Raw genomic sequence first — 24,318 nt, 5'->3', positions numbered from 1 at the left:
TCTATCTACCTGTATCTCTGATCATCTTGTACACGTCTACCAAGTCACCTCTCATCCGTCGTCATTCTAAAGAGAAAAGCCCTAGCTCTCTCACCTTTTCCTCATAAAACCTTCTCTCCATTCCAGGCAACATCCTGGTAAATCTCTCCCGCACCTTTTCCAATGCTTCCACATCTTTCCTGTAAAGAGGCGACCAGAACTGGACACAATACTCCAGATGTGGCTGACCCAGGCTTTTGTATAGCTGGAGCATAACTTCACTGCTCTTGGACTCAATCCTTCTATCAATGAAAGCTAACACACCATACACTTTCTTAACAACTCTATCCACCTGAGTCATTGTTTTCAGGGAACAGTGGACATGAACCCCAAGATCCCTCTGCTCCTTCACACTGCCAAGAATCTTTCCATTAACCCTGTATTATGTTTTCAAATTTGTCCTTCCAAAATGAATCACCTTACACTTTTCAGGGTTAAACTTTATCTGTCACTTCTCAGCCCAGCTCTGCATCCTATCTGTTACCCGTTGTAACCTAGAACAGCCCTCCGCACTGTCCACAATGCAACCCACCTTCGTTTCGTCCACAAACTTACTAATCTACCCTTCCACTCCTTCACCCAATTCATTTACAAAAATCACAAATAGAAGAGGACCCTGAGGTACACCACTCGTAGCTGAGCACCATGTTGAATATATTCTGTCCACTACCACCCTTTGTCTTCTAAGGGTCAGCCAAATCTGAATCCAATCTGCCACATTTCCCCCTAACCCATGCCTCCTTACCTCCTTCATGAGCCTACCATGGGGAACCTTATCAAACACCTTACTTAAATCCACGTATACCACATCCACTGCTCCACCTTCATTCACGTGTTTGGTCACTTCTTCAAAGAATTCAATAAGGTTTGTGAGGCAGGAACTACCCTTCACAAATCCATGCTGGCAATCACGAATCAAACTGTGACTTTCGAAGTGATCAGAAATTCTATCTCTCAGAGCCCTTTCCAATAATTTGCCCACCACTGACGTAAGACTAACTGGCCTATAATTTGAGGGGTTATCCCTATTCCCTTTATTGAACAAGGGAATGACGTTTGCCTCTCTCCAATCTTCCGGCACTATACCCGTGGACAGTGAGGACGAAAAGATCATCGCCAAAGGCCCTGCGATCTCTTCCCTCACTTCCCATAGAATCCTTGGATAAGTCTCATCAGGCCCAGGGGACTTATCTATCTTCAACTTCCTCAAAATTCCTAGCACATCTTCCTTAGTATCAGTGAACTCTTCTAGCTTTCCAACCTGTTTCACACTGTCCTCCTCTACAACTAGGTCCCTCTCAGTTGTGAATACCGTAGAAAAGTATTCTCCTGGCATATACTGCTGGTTAGACTTTTTCCCACATTTATTCAGGTTTGATGGTTTCTACTCTTTAAATTGCTACAGATATGAGCTGAGCACAGTAAAGGAAATGATGAACCTGTAAATGCAATTCATGAAATTGGCATTGTACACTCAAAATACAACAATGGTGTTATGATCTTGTAAAAAGGCTTAAGGATGGAGAAAGAAATAGAGGAGCAAGGATAAGAGAGATGAATTTAAGTCAAATCAGAAAGAGAAATAAACAAGAAAATAAATTATGAGTTTACAGAAGCAAATGTTTTAAAAATGACCAAAAAGGAAAAATAAGAGACCTAAAAGTTTACACTTCTAAAATCATAAGAATAATTTGCCGTTTGTCAGAACTGAACACCTCCATCCTGTTTTGTTCTCTTTCAGCGTTAAGGGGGTTGATTGGCATTGCATTAACAAATGAAGGGTCACAAAGTAGACCTCATTCCTTTACCACTCTGTGTTAACTCAATATGACCAAATATCCAACATGAAAACGTTAGAATCAATGCAGGTTGCCTGGCTCTCCCCTGGTCTCAGCACCCTCCCTTCCTGAAAGTACTGTCCATCCATCCCTTCCATCCACATTGCACTCACAAGGTTCTATTCAGCATTCTCCTCCCCATCACACTATGAGGACTTCACCAAGTCCATCATGCTTCCCTATCCCAGATCTTTCCCCACCCTTAAAAAGTCCAAATACCACCTCCCCTCTGCAGGTTGCCCCCATTCAAAGCCTTAAGTTTTCACAAGGAATTGGACTCCCTGGTTTATCACAACTACACTGCTCTTCCAAGAGTTGTCCCCTGCTGTATTGAGGTATTGTCACTACCTCACTAAGAAAATAAATAACCTCATTCAGACCTTCCATCTCTCTGAAGAGGCTTCACACCTATCCACAAACTGCTCCGAAAACTCTGCTCATATTTTGACTGCTTGAACTTACTGGCCAATCTGTGCCTAAGTAACAGCCTTACAAACTCATCTCATTTTCCAATAAGATTTGGGCATTGTTTTAACTTTATGGATTGGGCTATGTTGACACCTGTCAGCAAAGTATAGACAAGTGGTTTGGAATATGGATTTAAGAGCTATCCAAAACTGCTTGTAGCTCCATTTGGATGAGTAGAGGGAAGATCATAATTTCTCAAGCTCCTCTGCAGTTCTCAGCCAAGAGCACCCAATCAATCAACCCAATGGTGTATTCTAGTCAGGGCACTCCAAAATTGACAGCTAACCCTTTATACAATGTTGAAGCAAATTCTCCAATGTGACACTTGGAGTAACAAAAGCGTTTTACAGTCTACCCACATAACAATGGTTACTACACGTCAAAAGCCCTTCTTTCAGATGTCCTGAAATCTTGAATGGTGCCATTTCAATATTTATCTTCTTTGTTAATGTTCAAGTGATAGTTTTGCTAACAAATAATTAATTAAATAAGTGGTTACGAGACCACTCCATGAATTGTGTAGAATTAATACATTCCTACAGGTGAAAGAGATGCTGCAATATTGAATGCATTTAGCTGTCAATATTAAAATCGAATGCAAGAATATTTCCATGTGGAAACTAATACAAATTACAAACAAAAAGTCAAATGCTGCAATTATTCCCAGTGTTTCTGATGACACAAAATAAATCTGTTTTAACAGATGATCAAAAAGATTTCCTTTTCAAGCATGTCATGAACATGCTTTTTTTTTGCAAATAAGTTTGAGTTACAGTTTAATGACGAACTTCAATCCATGCCTGAATACAGTGCTGCAATCTAGGCTTTGATATTTTTTTTACAGAGGAATAAATAGAGCTGCCAGTGTGAAAGCTGACTGAGATTTTAAGTTGCGTTTTGTACTGACATTGTTTCAGGCAAAAATCGAAGCATTATGGTACGTTCAAACTTCAGACAGTCTTATCACTCCAGAACCGACAATGGGCTTATCAACTAATGGCTGTGTTGATCGACAGCAGCACAAGTTGCCAGCCTGAGCAATTCGGGAAATGAAGCCCGAAAACCCTTATGGAAGTTGCGAAAATTACTTGCCTAGCATATGTAATTCCCCAACTCTGCCAATCTCTCTAAACATTATACTGCACTAACTCAGCCAGGATTGTTTATCCCAATGTGAGTCCTCCTCAGGAAAAAGCAACTCATTCAAAAGATTGTGCACACACCACACCCACGTGCGTACACCATGCTACACACACTGCAAAAAAAAACAGAAAAAAGGGCAAAAATTTCGAATCAATAGGAAAAAAATTAAAAGTTGAGAATGCCAAGATTTTCCACTGGCATTTGGGTACAGTAAAAAGGACAAATTCTAGTAGAATACTGGATTACCATGTCAATCTTCTGCAGTCATACACTTCAGTGCGTAGAAACACACACAAGTAGAAAAGTACAATTAGAACCAGACAGTCTGGAGTTCAAGTTTGGCGAGTGACAGCTCCACTAATCTCTGCCCTGTGTCCCTTAATACCTTTCGATAACAAACATCCATCAATTTCAGGTTCAAAATTAGAGACTGATCTCAGGCCAAAAGAGCCTCATGAAATGCTAGGGACTTGTACACTAGAAAGTAGAAGTAATGCTTCAACTATGAAAAACCTGGGCTGAACGAAAACTGGAACACTGAAAACAGTTCTGGAAGAGTTCCAAACTTCCACTGTGCACTGTGTATCAAAATTTACTCATTTTACACTTGAAAGATCTGACTTTACTTTTTTAGAATTATGTCCCTAAGTCCTAATTTTCGCAAGTAGCAAAACAGTTCCTCCCGAATCACCCTATATCTTCCAGAAAATGTGGTGGAAGTTTTGAATAAATCCTCCTGTAACCTTCCAAAGTGAGCTGCCCTGGTTTATTTAACGTCTCATAGTAATTTAACATTGGTATCCAGCCATCATTTGGATAAATCTACTTTTCATTTCTTCTGGGTTCAATGTAGCCTTCCCAAGGTGAGGTGCGCAGAACTGCTCAGATTAGTCCACAGCGTGAATTTTATGGGACAACTTGTTCCTTGCAATGCATCAATAAAACAAAATGTCAAAATGCTGGGGCAGATCTTAATTACTTGAGAGGAGGACTTACGCCCTTCAAGAACAGGAAGTGCTGCTCTCTAGAGCTGCCACTTATCTGATTTTGGCACAATCAGTGACCATTTCTGAGATCCATACAGTCTCAAGAAGTGGGTAAATACTTCTTGGGCTTAAAGAAACTGGGAACCCTAGCAAGGGGCAGGGACGGTGGTGGGTTGGGTTCTAGAGGCACAAATGTGGGGATTCCTGTTCCAGGGAGATACAGAGCCCTCCTTTCAGAAGGCAACACAATTTCTTGTTGCCTTTCTGCCAGAATTGTTGCTGAAGCATGACGTCTATCCACTCAATATAAAGATCAGCATCCATTAGCATCTTTGATTATTTTCTGTACCTAATCAATCTCAACTTACTTGATATCTCCACCATTTATAGCTTTCACCAACTTAGAGAATATCTAGTTCTAGCCATTTGAGTTCCAGGTAAATACTTCACCTCTGTCTACACTGAAATCCATTTGGCACAGTTTATCTAAGCTATTAATATTTCTTTGTAATTTAATGTTTCAGTCTGCTTACAACGAAGCCCATTTTGTGACGTCAGCACAACTGGATACATTGCATTCTAGCTGCCAGTTGCAGTGAATAACTGAGGCTCCAAATTAGATCATTGCAGAACACCATGAGTCACATCCTACCAATGCGATGACCCGTCCACTGTCGCGTCTCATGCAATATGGCCAATGACCTAATTGGGTCCATAATTTGCCATCAATCCCATGAGCTTGAACTTAGTGAACTGTTTGTTATGAGGAATTTGATCAGATACCATTGAGATTCAATATGAGCAACATCAATGGGAATTGCTCTGCCCACTCCTTGGGTCACCAGTACAAGAGAATTCAACCAGAGTCATAAGATATCACCAACAATTCCGTGCATTTTTTCTCTGATCAGCTGAAAAGTCCAAGGCATTCAGTCACTCTACTGAAAGTTATCCAGTCTAGCAAATCCCTGACAACAAATGGTGGGCAATTTTCCATCAACAGATATTAGGTTAACTGGTCTACAATTGTCTAGTTCTCTCATTTTTTTAGAACAGCAATGTTACATGCCCAAGGTTCCCAACCCATGGTACAGAGATTAAGCGAATGGCCACTCATTTCCAAATAGTGGCTGAGCTGCTGTTGGGTGGTGGTGCCATTATGCTGCTCCAGATTTATGCCGTCTCACATGTGCTACCTGTAGATTAAATTCCCTACAGTGCGGGGACAGGCCCTTTGGCCCAACAAGTCCACACCGCCCCTTGGAGCATCCCACCCAGACCCATCCCCTTATAACCCACACACCCCTGAACACTACGGGCAATTTAGCACAGCCAATCCACGTAGCCTGCACATTTTTCGACTGTGGGAGGAAACCGGAGCACCTGGAGGAAACCCACACAGACACAGGGAGAATGTGCAAACTCCACACAGACAGTCGCCCGAAGCTGGAATTGAACCCAAGTCCCTGGCGCTGAGAGGCTACAGTGCTAACCACTGAGCCACCGTGCCACCCATAACAGGACAAGCAAGACACTGGAGCTGTACAATGATGTGGGGAGCAGCTTCAACAGCTGCAATAGTATCTAGATTCCTGGACACAACCATGGGGATCCTGATGGAACAGGCTGAGAACCAGAATGGGCAGGGGGAGAAAAATATCTTTTCCATTTATATTGTGAATATGTCCAATGTAGAATCCAAAGGGAGCACTCCTAAGTCAAACTTCCCATTCTTGCCACTGTCTCATATAATCTCTCTCTTATCATTTGCTAATATGCCTTTTCAAGTCCAAGCGTGTGCCAAGTCCAAACAATTCACCTTATAAAAACATTTAAGCGTATTAATTAACTATGAATCAAATCACCTAATTTTACAGAGTTAACTGTATGACATTAATTGAGGGGAAATGAGATGTATGACTGACTTCATCATCTGGTGCTCCTTAGAGGGGCATGGTGGCTCAGTGCTAAGCATTGCTTCCTCACAGCACCAGGGACCCGGGTTTGATTTTAGCTTTGGGTGAACTGTCTGTGTGAAACTTTCGCATTCTCTCTGTGCGGGTACCCATGGCCACCCCCTTTGTCTGTAGGAAGTGGGAGGAATTAACCCGCACGGGCTCAAGCTATGCCTGCCTCTTCGTAGGGTGCGTGGAGCTGTCCCACCTCCAAAGCTACACTGGCCCTATTCCCCATCTGTTCCTCCATTACATTGAAGACTGTTTCGGTGCTGTTTCATGTTCCCACGAGGAGCTCGAACAGTTCATCCACTTCACTAACACCTTCTACCCTAACCTTGAGTTTACCTGAACCATCTCTGACACCTCTCTCACCTTCCTGGACCTCTCTGTCTCCATCTCTGGCATCCAGCTGGAAACCAATATCCATTTTAAGCCTACTGACACCCACAACTACCTAGGATATTCCTCCTCTCACCCATCTTCCTGTAAAAAGGCCATCTCCTATTCCCAATTCCTTCGCCTCTGCCGCATCTGCTCCCGAGATGAGGCATTCCACTCCCGAACATCCCAGATGTCCTCTTTCTTCAAAAATCGCAACTTCCCCCCAACAGTGATCAAAAATGCCCTTGACTGTGTCTCCCGCTTTTCCCACAACCCATCCATCACACCCCTTATCCGCAATAATAACCGAAACAGAAACCCCCTCGTCCTCATGTACCACCCACCAACTTCCAAATCCAATGCATCATCCTCTGACATTTCCGCCATCTGCAATCTGACCCCACTACCAAAGACATTTTTCCCTCCCCACCCTTACGTGCTTTCCGGAGGGGCCACTCTCTCTGCGACTCCCTTGTCCGTTCCACACTCCCCTCCAGACCCACCACCCCCGGCACTTTTCCCTGCAACCGAAGCAAATGCTACACCTGCCCCTATACCTCCCACCTCACCCCCATCCTGGGCCCTAAGAAGACTTTTCACATCAAACAGATGTTCACCTGCACTTCTGTCAATCTGATATACTGTATCCGCTGTTCCCGTTGTGTCTTCCTCTACATCGGGAAAACCAAACGGAGGCTTGGGCACTGCTTTGTGGAACACCTACGCTCAGTTCGCAACAAACAACTACACCTCCCAGTCGCAAACCATTTCAACTCCCATCCCCCACCCACTCCTTGGACGACATGTCCATCCTGGGCCTCCTGCATTGCCACAGTGACACCACCCGAAAGATGCAGGAACAACATCTCATATTTTACTTGAGAACCCTGCAGGTCAAGGGTATCAATGTGGACTTCACAAGCTTCAAAATCTCCCCTCCCCCGACCACATCCCAAAACCTGCCCAGCTAGTCCCCACCTCCCTAACCATTCCTCCCACCTCAAGCCCAACCCCCATCCCCTACCCACTAACCTCATCTCGCCCCCTTGACCTGTCTGTCCTCCCTGGACAGACCTTTCCCCTCCCTAACTCCCCACCTACATTCACCTACACTGGCTCTAACCCTGCCTCTTTGACCCGTCTGTCTCCTCTCCACCTATCTTCTCCTTTATTCTTCTTCTATCCACCTCCCCCTGTCTCCATATTTATTTCAAAATCCCCTTCCCCTTCCCCATTTCTGAAGAAGGGTACCGACTCGAAACATCAAGCTTTCCTGCTCCTCTGATGCTGCTTGGCCTGCTGTGTTCCTCCAGCTTCACACCGTGCTATCTCTACCGGGGAAACAGGTTTTCTATGTGTTCCCTAAACAAACTTATCATTACGTTGTACACCTAGAACAGCCTCCTAAGTTATAAAGAAAATGACCGTAGCCTATCCATTCCTTTCTCATATCTGCAACTTCCAAATCTTGACAGTGTTTTTTTAAATCTCTGTAAACCCTCACGACTTTCCTGTAATGTGGTGACCCGAACTATACACAAACTTCAACTGTGGCTTAGCCAGTGTCTCATGTAGTTCCCAGCACTACATCCCTGCGCATGTTCTTAACAGCTCACCGAATATATGCAAGTATCCTATCTTGTTTTTTTGCCATCTTTTCTTTACCTTCAGGAAACTGTAGACATGCATTCTCGTTTACTGTGTATGCCCTTTTTTTAAGGTGCTGCTCCCCGAATATATAAGCTCACAATTCTCCAAATTGAATTCTTTTTGCTGCTTTTCCACCCACTCAATCAAACCTTTGATATCCTCCTGCAGCACATAGTCATTCATTCGCTTCGTGACTACTGAGACAATTTTTGAGTTATTTGCAAATTTCCCAAATCATGCCTCCTGCACATAAATCTAATAAGTACCTCAAGGGGCAAGGGACCCAACACTGAGCCTCATGGAACACCACTGGAAACTGCTTTTCAGTCACTAAAACATCTGTAGACCTTTGTTTCCAGTCACTGAGCTAATTTTAAATTCAACTCACTGCATTCCCATATGCCATGGGTTTTAATTTTTCTGATCAGTTCGCCATGTGGGGCTATGTCAAGTGCCTTATTAAAATACATGTAGGCAACATTCACTGTACTAACATTATCAATTTCCTTTGTTACGTCCTCAAAATTCCACACAATCTTCCGTTCCCTTCATGAAACCACTCTGTTTAAGAAACATTCGACAGGTACATATTTGGGATATATGGAGGGATACATGCAGACAAATAGGACGAGATTAATTGTGAAAACTGGGTGGTACGGACAAATTGGGCCAAAGGGCCTGTTTCCATGCTGTAAAGTTCTATGGCTATTTCTGATCATTCCATGCCTTTGAGTAACTAAGCCTGACTCTCAGTCTTGATTCCAGTAGTGTGCTCACCACCAAGGTTAGGCTGACTGACCGATAATTACTTGGCCGATCCTTTGTAACCATGTTGAAAAGCAGATTGTTTGCAGACTTCCAGTCCACTGGTACCTCATCTATATCTAGTGAGCTTTAGAAAATGATCCCCACAGCATCCATCATTTCTGCAGTGGCTTCCTTTAAGACCCTAAGATGGAATGACTCTGGGCATGGGTTTGTGTGAATTTATTTACAACTCTGATGACCTACATCTGTTTGGCCTCTTCCATGCTGGCAGCTCCTCTTTCTTCCACATATAGTCACACTTATACATGATCATGCCTTCTTATCCTAACAATAAACACTCTGGGCTGGATTGAAGAACAGGTCAGAGGGTGAGGATTAGATCGCTACCCCATGTCAGTCCAGTCTGATAGTTGTATCTTCAATACTAAGTCCGAAGCTATGCTTTGCAGTGGAGACTGAAATGCTGATAAAGTGCCCACTTTCAAGTACAAATGAGACATTAAAACAAACAAGAAGATCTCAATTAATTTGTACTACACAAGGCAAGTAACCTGAAAACCAATGTCTGTCACTTTATGTCTTTTGTGTGTGCACATCTGTATAGTAATAGCATTTTTCCAGTTTTATTAATACAGCATAATTCAAAGAAAATATCCTTTTCAAATTTAATGTTCTCTTAAACAGATCAAGCACCTTCTCTCTAATATAAAATATAAATAAAAACTGCAAGATGCAACAAGTTGCAATTTGAAAATGACCTTAAAGATTGCATTAACCGGACTCTTTGCTGCAAGTAATTGTTGAAACTCAAGTGTTGTTGAACAAATGATCCTTTGAATTTGAAGACAAAGGATTTAAAATTAAAAGGCTATAGTTCTCAGAAAATCTAATCTCTCCCTCACCCCAATTAAAAATCAGAAAACTTAATTAATTGTGTTTCCATACAAGCGCGTGAGGTCCAGATATATAACTATTTCATTGTTTCTTTATTTCTCATTTTGTTTCTTTTTCACTACTTTATACTGACAAGAATTGTAAAGTTGTACTTTTAACTAATGTCTTTATTTTTCTGACATTTTTATCTAAGATTTTGTACCTAGGTACCTTGTACCCAATATGGTACCTTGAATGGCAACTTTGTAAGCTTTTTACTGTATACTCCTGTATCCCAGTAGTTGGGTACACATAACAATAAAACCTAATTCTAATTAGAATTCTAATTCTAACTTCAAATCGAACGCGATCTATCTAACTCCAGTGATTTAGGGAGGATGGTGCTAAATTCAGCTCGGAGCATTACACATTGTACAATTAATTTTCCCACGTCACAAACAGGAGTTCATCAAAGGAACACAAGTCAAATATGATCACACAGCAGGGCATGGTGCATTGAACAGGAGCTTACTTTTCACTGTGGCAGTCCTGGTGCAGTTGTACAGGATGGCAAGCTCACCAAACACCTTGCCTGGTCCCATGGTGCACAGCTTCACTCCTTCTTTTGTTACTTCAACTTTGCCCTCTGAAGGAAAAGAGAAAACAAACACTGTCGTTTCCTGGTTTATCTTAATAAAATTCAACTATTTCAAATTTAAAACATAACATACACAAGGGTAAGTTTCCCAATTATTCAATCCTGCCTGGAACGTATGATGAAATTCAAACCCTACCACATGTTTCCCTGTCCCATGTGCTGGGAGTCCAGCTTCACAACACTGACTCTCCACTGAAAACAGAAAATGCTGGAGATCACAGTGGATCAGGCAACATCCATGGGGAGAGTGCAAGGGAGCAATGAATGTTGCTGCACAATTCTTCATCAGACGGGAAAGAACTGGTGCCCCCACTGGAGTCAAGGAGGGGAAAGAGGACATGGTGACAGAGAATACAGCTAGCTAAAGTGAAAAGACAGGGAAGGAATGAGAGTGGGTTCACAATCTGAAGGTGCTGAACTCAATATTAAATCCAGGAGGTTGCAACCTGTCTTTACATTCCAATCACTTAAGCTGCACATCCTTTCTCCCCAGCGCTCCACTCCCACACCCCTCATCTTACTGTTGTATAAATGTTGTCCATACATCACTTCATGTCAGCTCTGATGAAGAGTAATCTAGACTCAAAGTGTGAGCTTAACAAAGAGTGGAGCTGGATGAACACAGCAGGCCAAGCAGCATCTTAGGAGCACAAAAGCTACCTACTAACCTCATCCCGCCCCCTTGACCTGTCCATCCTCCTCGTACTGACCTATCCCCTCCCTACCTCCCCACCCATACTCTCCTCTCCACCTATCTTCTCCTCTACCCACATTCGGTCTGCCTCCCCCTCTCTCCCTATTTATTCCAGAACCCTCACCCCATCCCCCTTTTCTGATGAAGGGTCTAGGCCCGAAACGTCAGCTTTTGTGCTCCTGAGATGCTGCTTGGCCTGCTGTGTTCATCCAGCTCCACACTTTGTTATCTCGAATTCTCCAGTATCTGCAGTTCCCATTACCTCAAAGCGTGAGCTTGCTCTCTCTCCACAGATGCTGCCTGACCTGCTGTGATCTCCAGCATTTTTTGTTTTCAGTACAGTTTCCAGCATCTTCAGTAATATGCTCCTATATTGAATGTCTATTCTACAGTTTACAGATAGCTTCTTATATGTTAGTTCCTTCATGCATGCTATATAAATTTGGAGGTGCTTACTGTAGGCATTAATAATTATACATATAAAAGTGCCAGGACACATGACATAGCTACATTTACTGAGACCTTGGAAAAGAAAACTGAAAATTGTTCAAAAAATTATAACAGCATTTGAAGTTGCCATTTTCCCAAAAGCGCAAAGAAGGCTTTATGTTGACAGGATTCATGTGTCTCTATATTATCACAGTTATGTAACTAAAATAGCTTCTCTGTGGATGGTTCAGTACTTATTTCAGTTCACATTTGTCCATTGAAAGCAGGCAAACAGCAGATAATTTCATAACAGCTGCAATAGGCACAAAAGCTATTTGGCACTCAAGCTTTATCATTTAAGAATGAATGTCTTAAGACCAACCAAACCACACTGTCACTGAATGATTTTACTGATTAATGGGGCAAATTCAAACTCATTGCCCATCAGGAGCAAAGGACTATGGGTGCAGAAGTAGACCATTCAGCCCTTCAAGCCTCCCTGCCATTCTAGACCATTGCTGATTATCTATCATAATGCCATATTCTTTTTCCACCTCTGCATTGTTTCATGTTACTGTTAACTAGAAATCTGTCTTGAACTTACTTAATAACAGAACTTCTACAGTCTTCAGCTTCACCTCAACCTTAAATGACCTGGCATTTCTTCTGAGACTGTCTCCTCGGGTTGTTAATCTCACTGGCCAGGGAAAGCATCCTTTCTGTATCCACACTGCATAGCCCTTTTGCAATTGTATAATTTTCTATGAGAGCTTCTCTCACTCTTCTTAACCTCCAGAGAATAAAGGCCCACAATCTCCTCAATCTCTCATCATAGGAGGGTCCCGCAATCCCAGGAATCAATCTGGTAAACCTCTATTGCAAACCTTTCTCTGGCAAGAATATTCTTTTTCAGGGACAAAACCGAACTGAATACCCCAGCTGTGGTCTCAACAGTGCTCTCTAGAAGTGAAGCAAGTTTTGTTTTTGTTCCTGTACTCCAGTCTTCTAATAAAGGTTAACAGACTTCCAAATAGCTGCATCCACATAGCAGCTTATAATAATTTACAAACAGACACACCAAGATCCTTTTGGACATCAATATATAACAATCCCTCATGATTTAATGTTCTGCACCTTTGATCCTCCTTTTACGGTGGAGAACCCCACACTTGCCCATATTATGTTCCAAATGCTATGATCCTGTCTACTCATCATCATGTTCACCAAAGTCCTTTGGAGAAGGGAAATCTGGCATACTTACCTACATGTGACTCCGGGCCCACAGCAATGTGGTTGAAGAATAACTGCCCGCTGAGCAATTAGGGACATGCAATAAATGTTGGCTCAGCCACTGACATCCAACACCCACAACAAATTAAAAATAAGACTCTCCACCTCTTATCGACATTGTTTCCTTTCAACGTATCATGTCTAGAATTAGACATGACGTGCAAAATACAGCTATATGCAGGTTTAGGGTAACTTCTTGGGTTTTTGTAATCAATACCTTTATTTTTAAAGTCCAAGATCTCATTTTCTATATTAATTACTTTGAAAAGTTTGGACTTCCACTGATCTCTCCAGTGCGGACCTGTTTCTCAAATATACTATTAAAGTTGCAAAGTCTTTCCTCATCCTTGCTACCAAAATGTACCTGATTTCACTTCTGTAGAATTAATTTCATCTGCCATGTGTCCTTTCGTTCCAACAACCTATATAGCTCTTCTCAAAGTCTACTGTTACCTTTCTCACTGTTTCAGATTTTGTGTTATCATCAAATTTCAAAGCATAGCCCTGCACCTTCCAATCCAAGTTATTAAACTGTATCAAAAACAACAGGAACCCAGGACTGAATCCTGGAGAAAGCCACTTCTTTTTGTAAAACAACCATTCTCAACAATCCTACTATCCTTACTTTAATAATTTGCTTTCCACTACGATCATAACCCCCTCAGTCCATTAGCGTCAATTGTTTTTAATACGCTGCATCATCGTACTTCAAGTGACTTTTGAAAGTCAATACACACAACATTAAATGCCCCAAACTGCGCTCTCTGATATCTCATCAAAATCCATGATCAAGTTAATTAAGTTAATTTGCCGTTACCAAAACCATCTGGCTTTCCTCCATTAGTCCATAATTGCCCAAGTGGCTGCTAATTTTTCTTCTTGGATCTTTGGCTGTTAATTATTCCTGGCACTTGTAATTTACATCAAAATGGCACCTGCTCTAAACTGAATTTAACAAGCACCAGAAGCATTGTTTGTCTTCATGAGGAAAGGTATTGTCAGCTAACTGGGTGAAATAAAACTGCATGTGTAATTTATTTTGAAGTGTGGCAGATGCTGGTTTCTGATGGGCAGTGTTGAAAGACAAAGTCGAGTTGATTCATATCAAGCCTGCCTGGGAGTTTTAGCATTTCTACCCTGCGTGGTAATGAACCAGCACTAAACCTACTCGAAATGATGAGGTTCAAATACAACACATACTTTGCGACGCATTTCAATTCCTAAGTGATACTTATAAATTGGATTGACAGTCAATTTGCTACAGATTGTGAAGTGACAGATCCAAGAGGACTTTAAATAACATAGATATAAGACTAAAATGCATTCACAAACTCATCCCTGCCAACCCATTTATATGATGGAATGTAAGTGAAGAGACTGCAGGTTGCAGATAGCAAACACATTAAGGAAAATAGCCATTATTGACCTAAACCATTACTGTTCAAAGGGAGCATAAGTACCAGTAAGAAACTAGAAGCAACTGCTGGAGGTGCTACACCTGCCCCTACACACACCCTCTCAGCTCCAGCCAAGACCCCAAACAATCCTTCCAAATCTGGCAGAGATTCACCTGCACCTTATCTAACCTCACCTTCTGTATCCATCGCTCCTGATGTGGTCTCCTCCATATCGGGGAGACCAAACACAGGTTTGGAGACTGGTTTGAGGGAGCATCTGCGCTCTGCACTCCCCAACCAACCTGACCTTCCATTGCCATCCACTTTAACTCTCCCTCCCACTCCCCTGTTGACATGTCATCTCTGAGGCCTCCTCCACTGTCAGTTTGAGGCCAAACGTAAACTGCAGAAAGCTGATATTCCACCTTGAGAGCTTACAGCCCAATGACCTGAATAACTTCACCAGCTTCAAAATCTCTCCTCCCTCAACCTTTCCACCTTCCGACTCATCTATCCGCTCCACCCTTCCCACTGACCAACCACAATAACCCCTACCTCATCCACCTAACTCCATCTCACCTGTCTCTCTCCCCAGACCCATACCACTCCCCCTATTTATTTCTGGGCTTCCCTCTACCTCTCAGTCCTGATGAAGGGTTTTGGCCTGAAGTGTTGACTTTCCTGCTCCTCAGCTGTGCTTTTCGAGTTTCACATTTATTGACACAAGAAACTGGTGCAACTTCACTCATCTTTGTTTTTAGTAGAACCCTGCATTGAGGAAGATCTTTACCTCTTAAACATTCTACAGTGTCCTGTATATGCCCTACACCAGATCTGAAAGTTATGATTATTAGGAAGGATTGAGTTGTTTTCCTTCAAAGAACAGCTGACACTCTGGGATGATTGAGCAAAGATCTTCACAATTAATAAAGTGATGTTGGCAAGGAGCTTTTGCAGAGGACACAACCAATTGAATGAACCTGTTCTGTGCTGCAACCACAGATGGATTGTACGTTTACTGTTGTAAGGTGTCCAATGCTAGGGCCCAGGAATAAATCCAGCTCGAAATTTATTAGCAGCATCTTTATTCAGACTGTGGTTGAATGATGAGCTCACAGGAAACAACAGGGTTGCGTGGCATAGATGTTTAAGGGGAAGATAGAAGAGTAAATAAGGAAAAGAGCAGCAGGACTAGTGGAAGAGTTCATTGGAATGGAGTGGGAGAGCGAGCATGTTGATCATAAGCACTGGTTTTCGGGCCAAGCGATCTATTGGTGCACTGTAACATATTGTGTAATTCTAAATTAGCAACTACATTAATTAAAAACACAATTTGATATTGAACGGATTGAGGATCTTTTTTGAAAAAAAACATGTACGTATCCAACATTCATCCAAACGTAATAAATGGTGTGAACATTGTCTGGGCCTTATGTAATTCAGATTTCAGTTTATTTCCACAGGCTTTCAGACTCAGCTCATTGTAGAATCAGTTTTCAGCTGAGAACTGGTGCCAATCCAGATAAAGATTCTGGAAAGATGAGTTTTCCCAGGCGACAAGTTATAAATATGAAGTTACGCCATGTCGAGTGGAATGGTTTCAACCCATCATTGGACACATTGATATCAGTTGTGGCAACCGTAGGTGATGTGTAACTGCATCATACAATGCATTGCAGTACATCCAATTTTCACATAATACAAAATACTGAAGGTCTAAAGTTAAATATGGTGCTCGTAAACTACCTTCAGGGGACTGTGTCCAAGTAAATTTGGAGTGGAGATGATATTGCTGCAATGTGGGTCTGATTCACTGGCCTATACTCCTGCTGAGTGAAGAACACAGCAAGGAATTGACCTTGTAATGTGATACTCTTGAAGGATTGAGAAAGAGTAACTTTCCAAAACCTAGACGAGCTATTCAACCACATATCTCTAACTAATTATTCCCTTAGAATTGTTTCCAAATTCAGATTGAACACTTTCTGCTACTTCAAGAGAAAAAGTATCACCATAGAAACTCAGGATGTTCCCCTGGCCAGACATTTGCACTTTCAGCTCATATTCTTATGTTCCCTTTTGGAGAAGTTAGATTCAAGAATGAAAATCTGGCTTGACAGACCTTTTTATTGCATTTTGGTTGAAGTGGTTCTCATCTCTGAAATATAGACACATAAAGCTGCAGTCAGCGCTTTCTTTAACAACAGCACAGCAGTTAATTACAGAAAAATTGAAAACAAAAGAAAAGCAGGCTGTCTAGAAAATCTTAAAACACAGTAAAACAAAGCTTTCAAGCTTCTTGCCAACACAATACAGAAACTCAGGCAGGAGAACTCAGACAAGTGTAAAGGGCAGGCAGATGCCAACCAATTTAAAATGTATAGCTGTGAAGTGCTGCATTCTAGAAGACACAACACACTGAGTAAGAACAAAGAGATCTGATGGTCCATATTCAATGTGGCAAGAAAACATTGATGACATGATTAATTAGGAAAGGGGGATACTTAGCTTTATAACTTGGAGCACTGAAAACAAAATCAAGAAGAGATGCCAAATTTTCACAAATCAGTTCTCAGGCCTCAGCATATTTATGGGCACCTGGGTTTAAGAAGGATGTCAAAATGCTGGAGGGAACAATAACGTGCACACTAAAGTGATATTGCGGATGGAAGGGTTTAGTCTTATTCATAGATTGGAGAATCTGAGATTGCTTTCCTTTGAATCAAGAGGTTAATGGCAGACTGCATAATCCCCTTCAAAGCTGCAAAGGGTTTCAATAGAGCAAATAGGGAGAAACTACTTCTTTAAATAACTAGGTTGAGAAGCAAAGGTCATCAATTTGAAATATTTGGCAAAGGCTAATTGGACATGTACTTCCAGAGAACTTCCCTGCAGGGTCAGGGGAAGAAAGGTTTGACATGGAACTAAATTGGAAAGCTTTTCCAGAGAAATTATACAAAAGAAATGGACTAAATGGTCTCCTACTGTACCAACAGACTCCATGATTCATTGCTGTGACTGGAGGGCTATCATGGTTGGTCTTCCTTTGAAGAGCTAAGGGAAAGTTAGACAGGGTTACCTTGAGCCAGTCTTTGTAACTCTTCAAGGAGGTTTTGTTTCAAATGAGTTGGAGGATATCTCATTGAGATTCCCTTGTCTGCATACCTAGCCAGGGAATGGTATGTAACCTGAGGAGGCCTATGATCAGCAGAACAATCCAATGTCATTACATGCCGTGGGACTTCTTCAAATCACCTAAGGAAGGAAGGCCCGTCAACTATTCAGAAAATTTTAGCATGCGTAAATTAGAAGGCAATCCAAAATCATATATTGCATTTTCTCATTCCCATCAGTTGGATTATCTACAATCCACATCCATTTCTTCCCTAAAAAAAAATCTTTTTACTGAACTTGAATCAACTGTCAGTTTATTATTTGTCAGGGTTGCTCCACCTAAAGTAGATTCATTTCTTAATTTCGTATAAATCACAAAGTCTCAGCACTTAGACAATTAACAACATTAGCACAGTGGAAATGTGAGCCTCTCTTGAGGTCTTAAATCCTCAAAGCAAGTGAAAGGACATTGCTAGCATGACTCATCACTGCAGAATCTTGTAGAATGCCTGTGCACATTCTGAGAGTTTACAATCATTCAAAAACTGTCTTACTTTGTTTGGATCTTCGTAAAAGACCAGAATTTCTTTCGGTATCAGTTACCATAAATACATGTCAGGTCCTATTTTATATATTCATTCTAAAATAAATACTTTATGAGCTGAGAAATTTTTTGTAGTTCACTTTGCACTTTTGTACGCCATGGTTGTTACATTAACAATGCTGTTTCATCTCTTACTCTGGTTTTCAGACGTAAAGCAAAGGGAATGAGAATAAACTAAAGCAGAAAAATGTGGCAGTGGAAAGGAAAGTGGCCCAGTTCATGACCCATAGTGATTCAGCTGCTTCAATTTTCAGGTCTGAAATGAAACATTGCAAATATAAGGCTGGGAAATTAATCCAACATATCACTGCAGTCATCATTGTAGTGCTCAGGATCTGATATACCTTACTACCATCTTCTACATTGTACTCTCAGTATTCCATGAACACTTTGACATATCTTCCTTTGCAAACTAGGCCTCAATCAACATCATTTTTTAAAAAAAAACAAATCCAGATCATTGCTCAATAATTCCTTGCTGTTTGTGGGAATTTGCTGTGTGTAAACTGGCCGCTGCATTTCCTACGATACACGGCAAAAGCACTGCATTGAGTGTAAAGCAGTCTGGGACATCTGGTTTTACTTTCTCTTCTAGTTCTTCAATGCTTTTTCAGCAGATCATTGCTTTAAGATCATTCCACTTTGGGTAAACCAAGATAGTGCATTCATTAAATCTTCAGCAAGGAACTTGATGCACACATTATATCGCTACACCATTTATTTCTACATTCATATGGTAGACCAGATTTATATTAATTTACATCACGCATTATCTAGCCCATTGTGAGAATTAGATAAACAGTTTTAGTTTAGCTGGAAAACCTAAAATAAAAAAAAATTAGGTGACTAAGCAAGGAATTACACTGGTTCTACTGGGGTAATCTTAATTAGACATGTTGTCAATTCCTCCTGTAGAACATTGTTCAGGAGATTAACGTAGGAAGAAAAAGAATTAGCAATAATAATTATTCTGGTACTATTGCACTTTTGATGCCCCCGCTACCTTCTCAATTAAATAGCGCACTTTTCATTAAGCACAGAACTTATTATCTCATTAACACATTCACAAATATTCAAAATTTAAGATCAACGTTCTCAATATTAAAACAAAATGCAGTTGAGTTGAACAGTCATTAAATCTCCAGCAGTGATCTTTGCAAAAAATATAATAGAATGTAGAATTGCTTTAAATTCATGGATTAATTGTCAACAGGGCCAAGATGGATTTGAAATAACAAACAAAAGTTTGCTAAGAGTTAATTAATCAGAAATTGTCTAACATCAGAACTTTGCCACGATACAAGAAAAAAGTACACCCTTAAATCAAGGGCATCTCAGCCTGGATTTGTGCTTCTGGATCAGCAGGGTAGAGTCAGGAAAACTCCTAGTTCTGCAAACATACCCTTGGGAGAATGTGCTGCCAACATTATGTTTTTCAGCCCAAGGTAGCTGGGTTTTCTGGGAGTTGGGCCAGGTGGCATTGGAGCAAATATAGAGGAGCCAGTTAAGGAAGTAAGTTGATTGATAGACTTTGCTTGGTGTATCAGTATGGTGTTGAAGTATAAAAGTTAAGCAATACAATAAAAACATCCCTACACTCTGCTCACCGTCCATCTCCCACACATTCCAGATGCTGTAAAATCACCAATGTATTCATTGTCCCCAAATCCATAACATCACAAACTCCATGCTAACATGATCCAGAATCCAATCCCCTTCACGCTTTGTGGACTCTGTTTCAGCTTAGTTCCATTGCATGCCAGCCTGTCGCTAATCCTTGATTTACATGCCAACTCATTGCCTCTCCACCATTGACTGATCTCAGAGCCACATAAAAATTAAAGAAAATAAAGTATCTATTGTTTCACTATGTTAAAAAAATCACGTAAACCTACTCACTACATACATATTTTTTTCAAATACATAATGGTGTGTAACAACAAACATTTTAGTCAAGTACATAATACCTTATAAAGCAAAAATTGGAATGGATAGACCCAGATTAAGGAGTCTACAACCACTTGGAACAGTGAAATGACACATACTTCTATAATCACCCACTTTATAAATTGAAGGGTGTGAAATCAGCCATTGTGCGCATTAATCTAGTAACAGCTTATCTTAACGAACAGAGTGAGACAGCAAAGACCTTTCTTTTAACATCCCTTTTTTTTCAAATGGAAAGAAATTTAGAAAGAAATTTTAAATGCTAGATGTCCTGTGTAGTTGTGGTTTTGACGTTATTATTTTGTAGGTATCTTTTGTTCTCATCGGTTATATAAGGTCTGCTCCACTGTAACAAGCTGCAATCATTACATAGGCCACTGGGGCATTGACTGCATACATTTTGATCCTCAGCTTCACCGGATTCTCATCTGTTCAACCATTGTGCTGGACATCACAAAAGCTCCTCCAGGTTACTTTGATTTTTGCCATTGTTTGGACTTTAAAAATTACCATAGGATTTAAATGTCATTCCACTGATTGTACAGGTGAATCCCACATTGAATCTTCTCTTTTCATGTTACGTTGTTTTCAGTCAAACAGTTTTCAAAAATTTCCACTCCACAGTTTGGATTGCTGGGCATTTTACCCATATTGTCTATGTAATAAAATAAATCTTCATGCTTTTACCATTGGCCAATAACACATGGACAACTAATGGCTTGAAATCAGCTTTACATCAGCTTCATTTTGCTGAGGGATCACTCCAGCTTGTCACTCATCATGCCTTGCACAGTCAGTTCTGTGTTGGTGGGTTTTACTCTCCTGTGCATCACCTTCTCCACACATATTCCTTGATCCCATTCACCAATTTAGGGTTCAAATAAAACATGAGTTCTCAGCTGAAAAGATCTCGCACAATTGCTGATGCAGCATTAAGAAATCTGTAGGTGAAAAGGACATCAACTTAAAAGCCAAGGAGTACAGGCAAAAAGCATGGATTTGACTCTGAAAAATTAGATTCTTTTACAACCTAGGTTGACTTAAGCTCCACTATCTATGATACCTCTGAAGTGCGATCATTTGCAATACAGGAACCTTGTAGCCAAATTTCACACAGCAGTAATTAAATAATAACGAGCAAGATAACCACTTTTTAGTATTGTTGGTTGAGAAGTAATATTGTCCATTTTCATACCCCTAATTTTCTCCGAAAGCTTGACGTGGAATTTTTTACATCCCTGTGATAGCAGCTGGGGATTCAATTTAACATCACATACTCTGCCAATGTAGCACTCCTTCAGTATTGCACTGGGCTGCTAGATGAGAATCTAGAGTCTGGTTTGAACTGAGAACCTGTTGGTTTGGAAGCAGAAGAGCTGCCACAGAGCTAAGATATATGAGAGCACATATTATGCAGTGCAGTGAGATAGAAAATAATGCAGAGCTGATTTGTGAAAAGCTGTGAAGGCAAATCAATCTAATGTTGGTGTAGGAGCCATACATTCCCTGGATGGCTAAACAAACCAAAGATCAAAAATAGTTACAAAACTAGTAAAAGTTGGATTACATGTATAAAGGTAAGTCATCTAACAAACTTACTTTACTGACCTCTTTAACTCAATTGTCGAATCTTTAAGACAAACCTTAAAGATTTGAGGTATATTTTCAACTTAGAAATCAAAAATCGGTCAGTTCCTGGACCTGCTCTATCAAACTTAAATCCATTAGTAATCCAGTTTCCATGATTTTAAGAACAAAGCACATTTGGGAAGGAATTTTTCCAGCCCATAAATAACAATGGTGAAGATGTTGTCGTTTGTTGCAAACCGAGCATAGATGCTCTACAAAGCTCAGGTTGAACCATGTGAGATTGACTGTTAGGAGTTTTCCACCATTGAGACCAAACAATCCCAATGCAAGAAACCAAGTGTTAAACAGCATGATGACATTCTTGTGAGGGAGCAGTCAGAGTCCTCTTTGCATGCATTAGCATTTTCATTATTATGTCATCTTGCCTCATTGATACACAGTTTCCCATTCTCCCACTCACTGGGTAGAAACTAGAAGATGACAAATCCTGAAGGGAAAGTCAGAATTTTCTGAAGAAGGGTCCAGACCCGAAACGTCGTTTTCTTGCTCCTCTGATGCTGCTTGAGCTGCTGTGTTCATCCAACTCTACACTTTGTTATCTCAGATTCACCAGCATCGGCAGTTTCTACTATCTCTGGGAAGGTCAGACTGATGGCCTGTTGATTCCAGTTCACTGCTTCCTCCTGTAGATCTCATCAGTCACCAATATCCAAAGGCATACTTCAAGATCAGCAATTGAACACATCCCTCCCTCCAGCAGGACCTCTAGCTCCTCATTGGCAAAGCAAGGTGCCAACTGCCCTTTATACAACATGTCCAGGGCAATTAAAACAAACTGTGCAGGTATCTACAAACTGTCAGCATTTGTTTCGGTGCAAGGCCCAAGACCAGGTAGTCCAAAGCCAGAAATCCTGAAGGAGAATAGGATGAGCGGGATGCCACAGTAATATGGTGCATAGGTGATTCAGTAAGTTTGGGAAGACAGCACAGACAAAACATGCTAGTGTCCAAGAGTATAACACAGTGTGGAGCTGGATGAACACAACAGGCCAGACAGCATCAGGGAACAGGAAAGCTGATGTTTTGGGTTGGGACCCTTCTTCAGAAATGTGGGACGGGAAAGGGGGCTCTGAAATAAAGAGAGAGGAGGGGTGGGGCTGGGAAAGGTAGGTGGGATGGTGATAGGTGAGTGCAGGTTGGTCAGTGAGGTGGGAGTGAGATGTTATTGGGATAGCATCCCATTGATTTCTATATTTCTATAAATTAATGTCCTTTATCTGCTTACACAGAGGTATGCAGACACTGCCTTAAAGCTTCCTGCCCAACTAGAAATTAGGTGTAAAACTTTGCAACTCCTTGTCTTCCTACACATACATGAGCAGACACTGCCTTAAGCTTCATGCCTGAATAGAATTAGAGATAAACTGTGCAAATCTTTATCTTCCTGCACGGGAGTATGTGGAAACTGTCTCAAATAAAGTTAAGTGAGGAGCATTTGTGAAGGTGTGAGACTTCTGAAGTATGTAACTTCTGTTTCTGCTAAAGGGGTCAGGGCACTGACTTTTGTTCAAGCCAGACACTTCGGCGGCTTGAAATCGCCTCCTGTCATTAGCAGTCACTTCGCAAACGATCGATACTATATCCTGCTCTCTTTATGTTTTTGATGTAGTAGTTGTTTTGTATCATGTCTTTGTCTGTTGTAGTAATTGTTTCATGTATCATGCCATTGTAAGATGTAAAATTGCTTTATGTATTAAGCACTTGATAAGGTATAAAGAGCGGGGACTGTCTGCTGCTCAGGGAGAATTGCTTACGAGATTCTGCACTCTGTGCCGGGTTGAGTACAGTGATCCTCCACAGCTTGTACTTGCTTTGTAATAAAGGATTTGGGTTTTGCTAAACAGGTCAGTGTCTTGCTATTGCAGCAAGTCCATGACGGTTTCTGAAAACAAACCTAACAGGAGGAGCGGATAGGTGGAGAGAAGAGGGGCAGGTCACCGAGGCGGGGATGAGAGGGAGGGTTGGTCTTGGGATGAGGTCGTGGGTGGGGAGATTGTGAAACTAGTAAAGTTCACAGTGAAACCACTGGGCTGAAGGCTCCCAAGGCAGAATATGAGGTGCTGCTCTGCTTTCTGGGTGGCATCGTTGTGATATTGGAAGAGGCCCAGGATGGACATGTCGTCCAGGGAACAGGACAGGGAGTTGAAAAGGTTGGCGACTTGAAGATGTTGTCATTTGTTGCGAACCGAGCGTGGGTGCTCTACAAAGCAGACTCCAAGCCTTTGCTTGGTCTCCCCGATGTAGAGGAGGCCACACCGGGAATAGCGGTTACAATATACCACATTAGCGGATATGCAGGTGAACATCTGTTCAATGTGGAAGGTTTTTTTGGGGCCTGGGATGGGGGTGAGGGGGGAGGTGTAGGGGCAGGTATAGCACATCCTGCGGTTACACGGAAAGGTGAGGTTAGTGGGGAGTGTAAGCAAACGAG

At 41.4% G+C, this 24,318-nt stretch overlaps 1 protein-coding gene across 3 annotated transcripts in view; it reads right to left on the bottom strand.

The window, feature by feature from the left end:
* Positions 1-24,318, bottom strand: part of prkg1b (protein kinase cGMP-dependent 1b) — a 716,840-nt gene that overhangs the window by 413,561 nt on the left and 278,961 nt on the right. For all 3 annotated transcript variants that reach the window (XM_059653149.1, XM_059653147.1, XM_059653148.1), the window contains exon 3: positions 10,637-10,750. In XM_059653149.1, the coding sequence (XP_059509132.1) occupies positions 10,637-10,750 (114 nt within the window). The remainder of the gene's footprint in view (positions 1-10,636; positions 10,751-24,318) is intronic.

This window comes from Stegostoma tigrinum, chromosome 20 (genome assembly GCF_030684315.1).
Source record: "Stegostoma tigrinum isolate sSteTig4 chromosome 20, sSteTig4.hap1, whole genome shotgun sequence".
Taxonomy (NCBI): Eukaryota; Metazoa; Chordata; class Chondrichthyes; order Orectolobiformes; family Stegostomatidae; genus Stegostoma; species Stegostoma tigrinum.
Note: the sequence above shows the minus strand (reverse complement) of the source record. Positions and strands in the feature narration are given on the sequence as shown.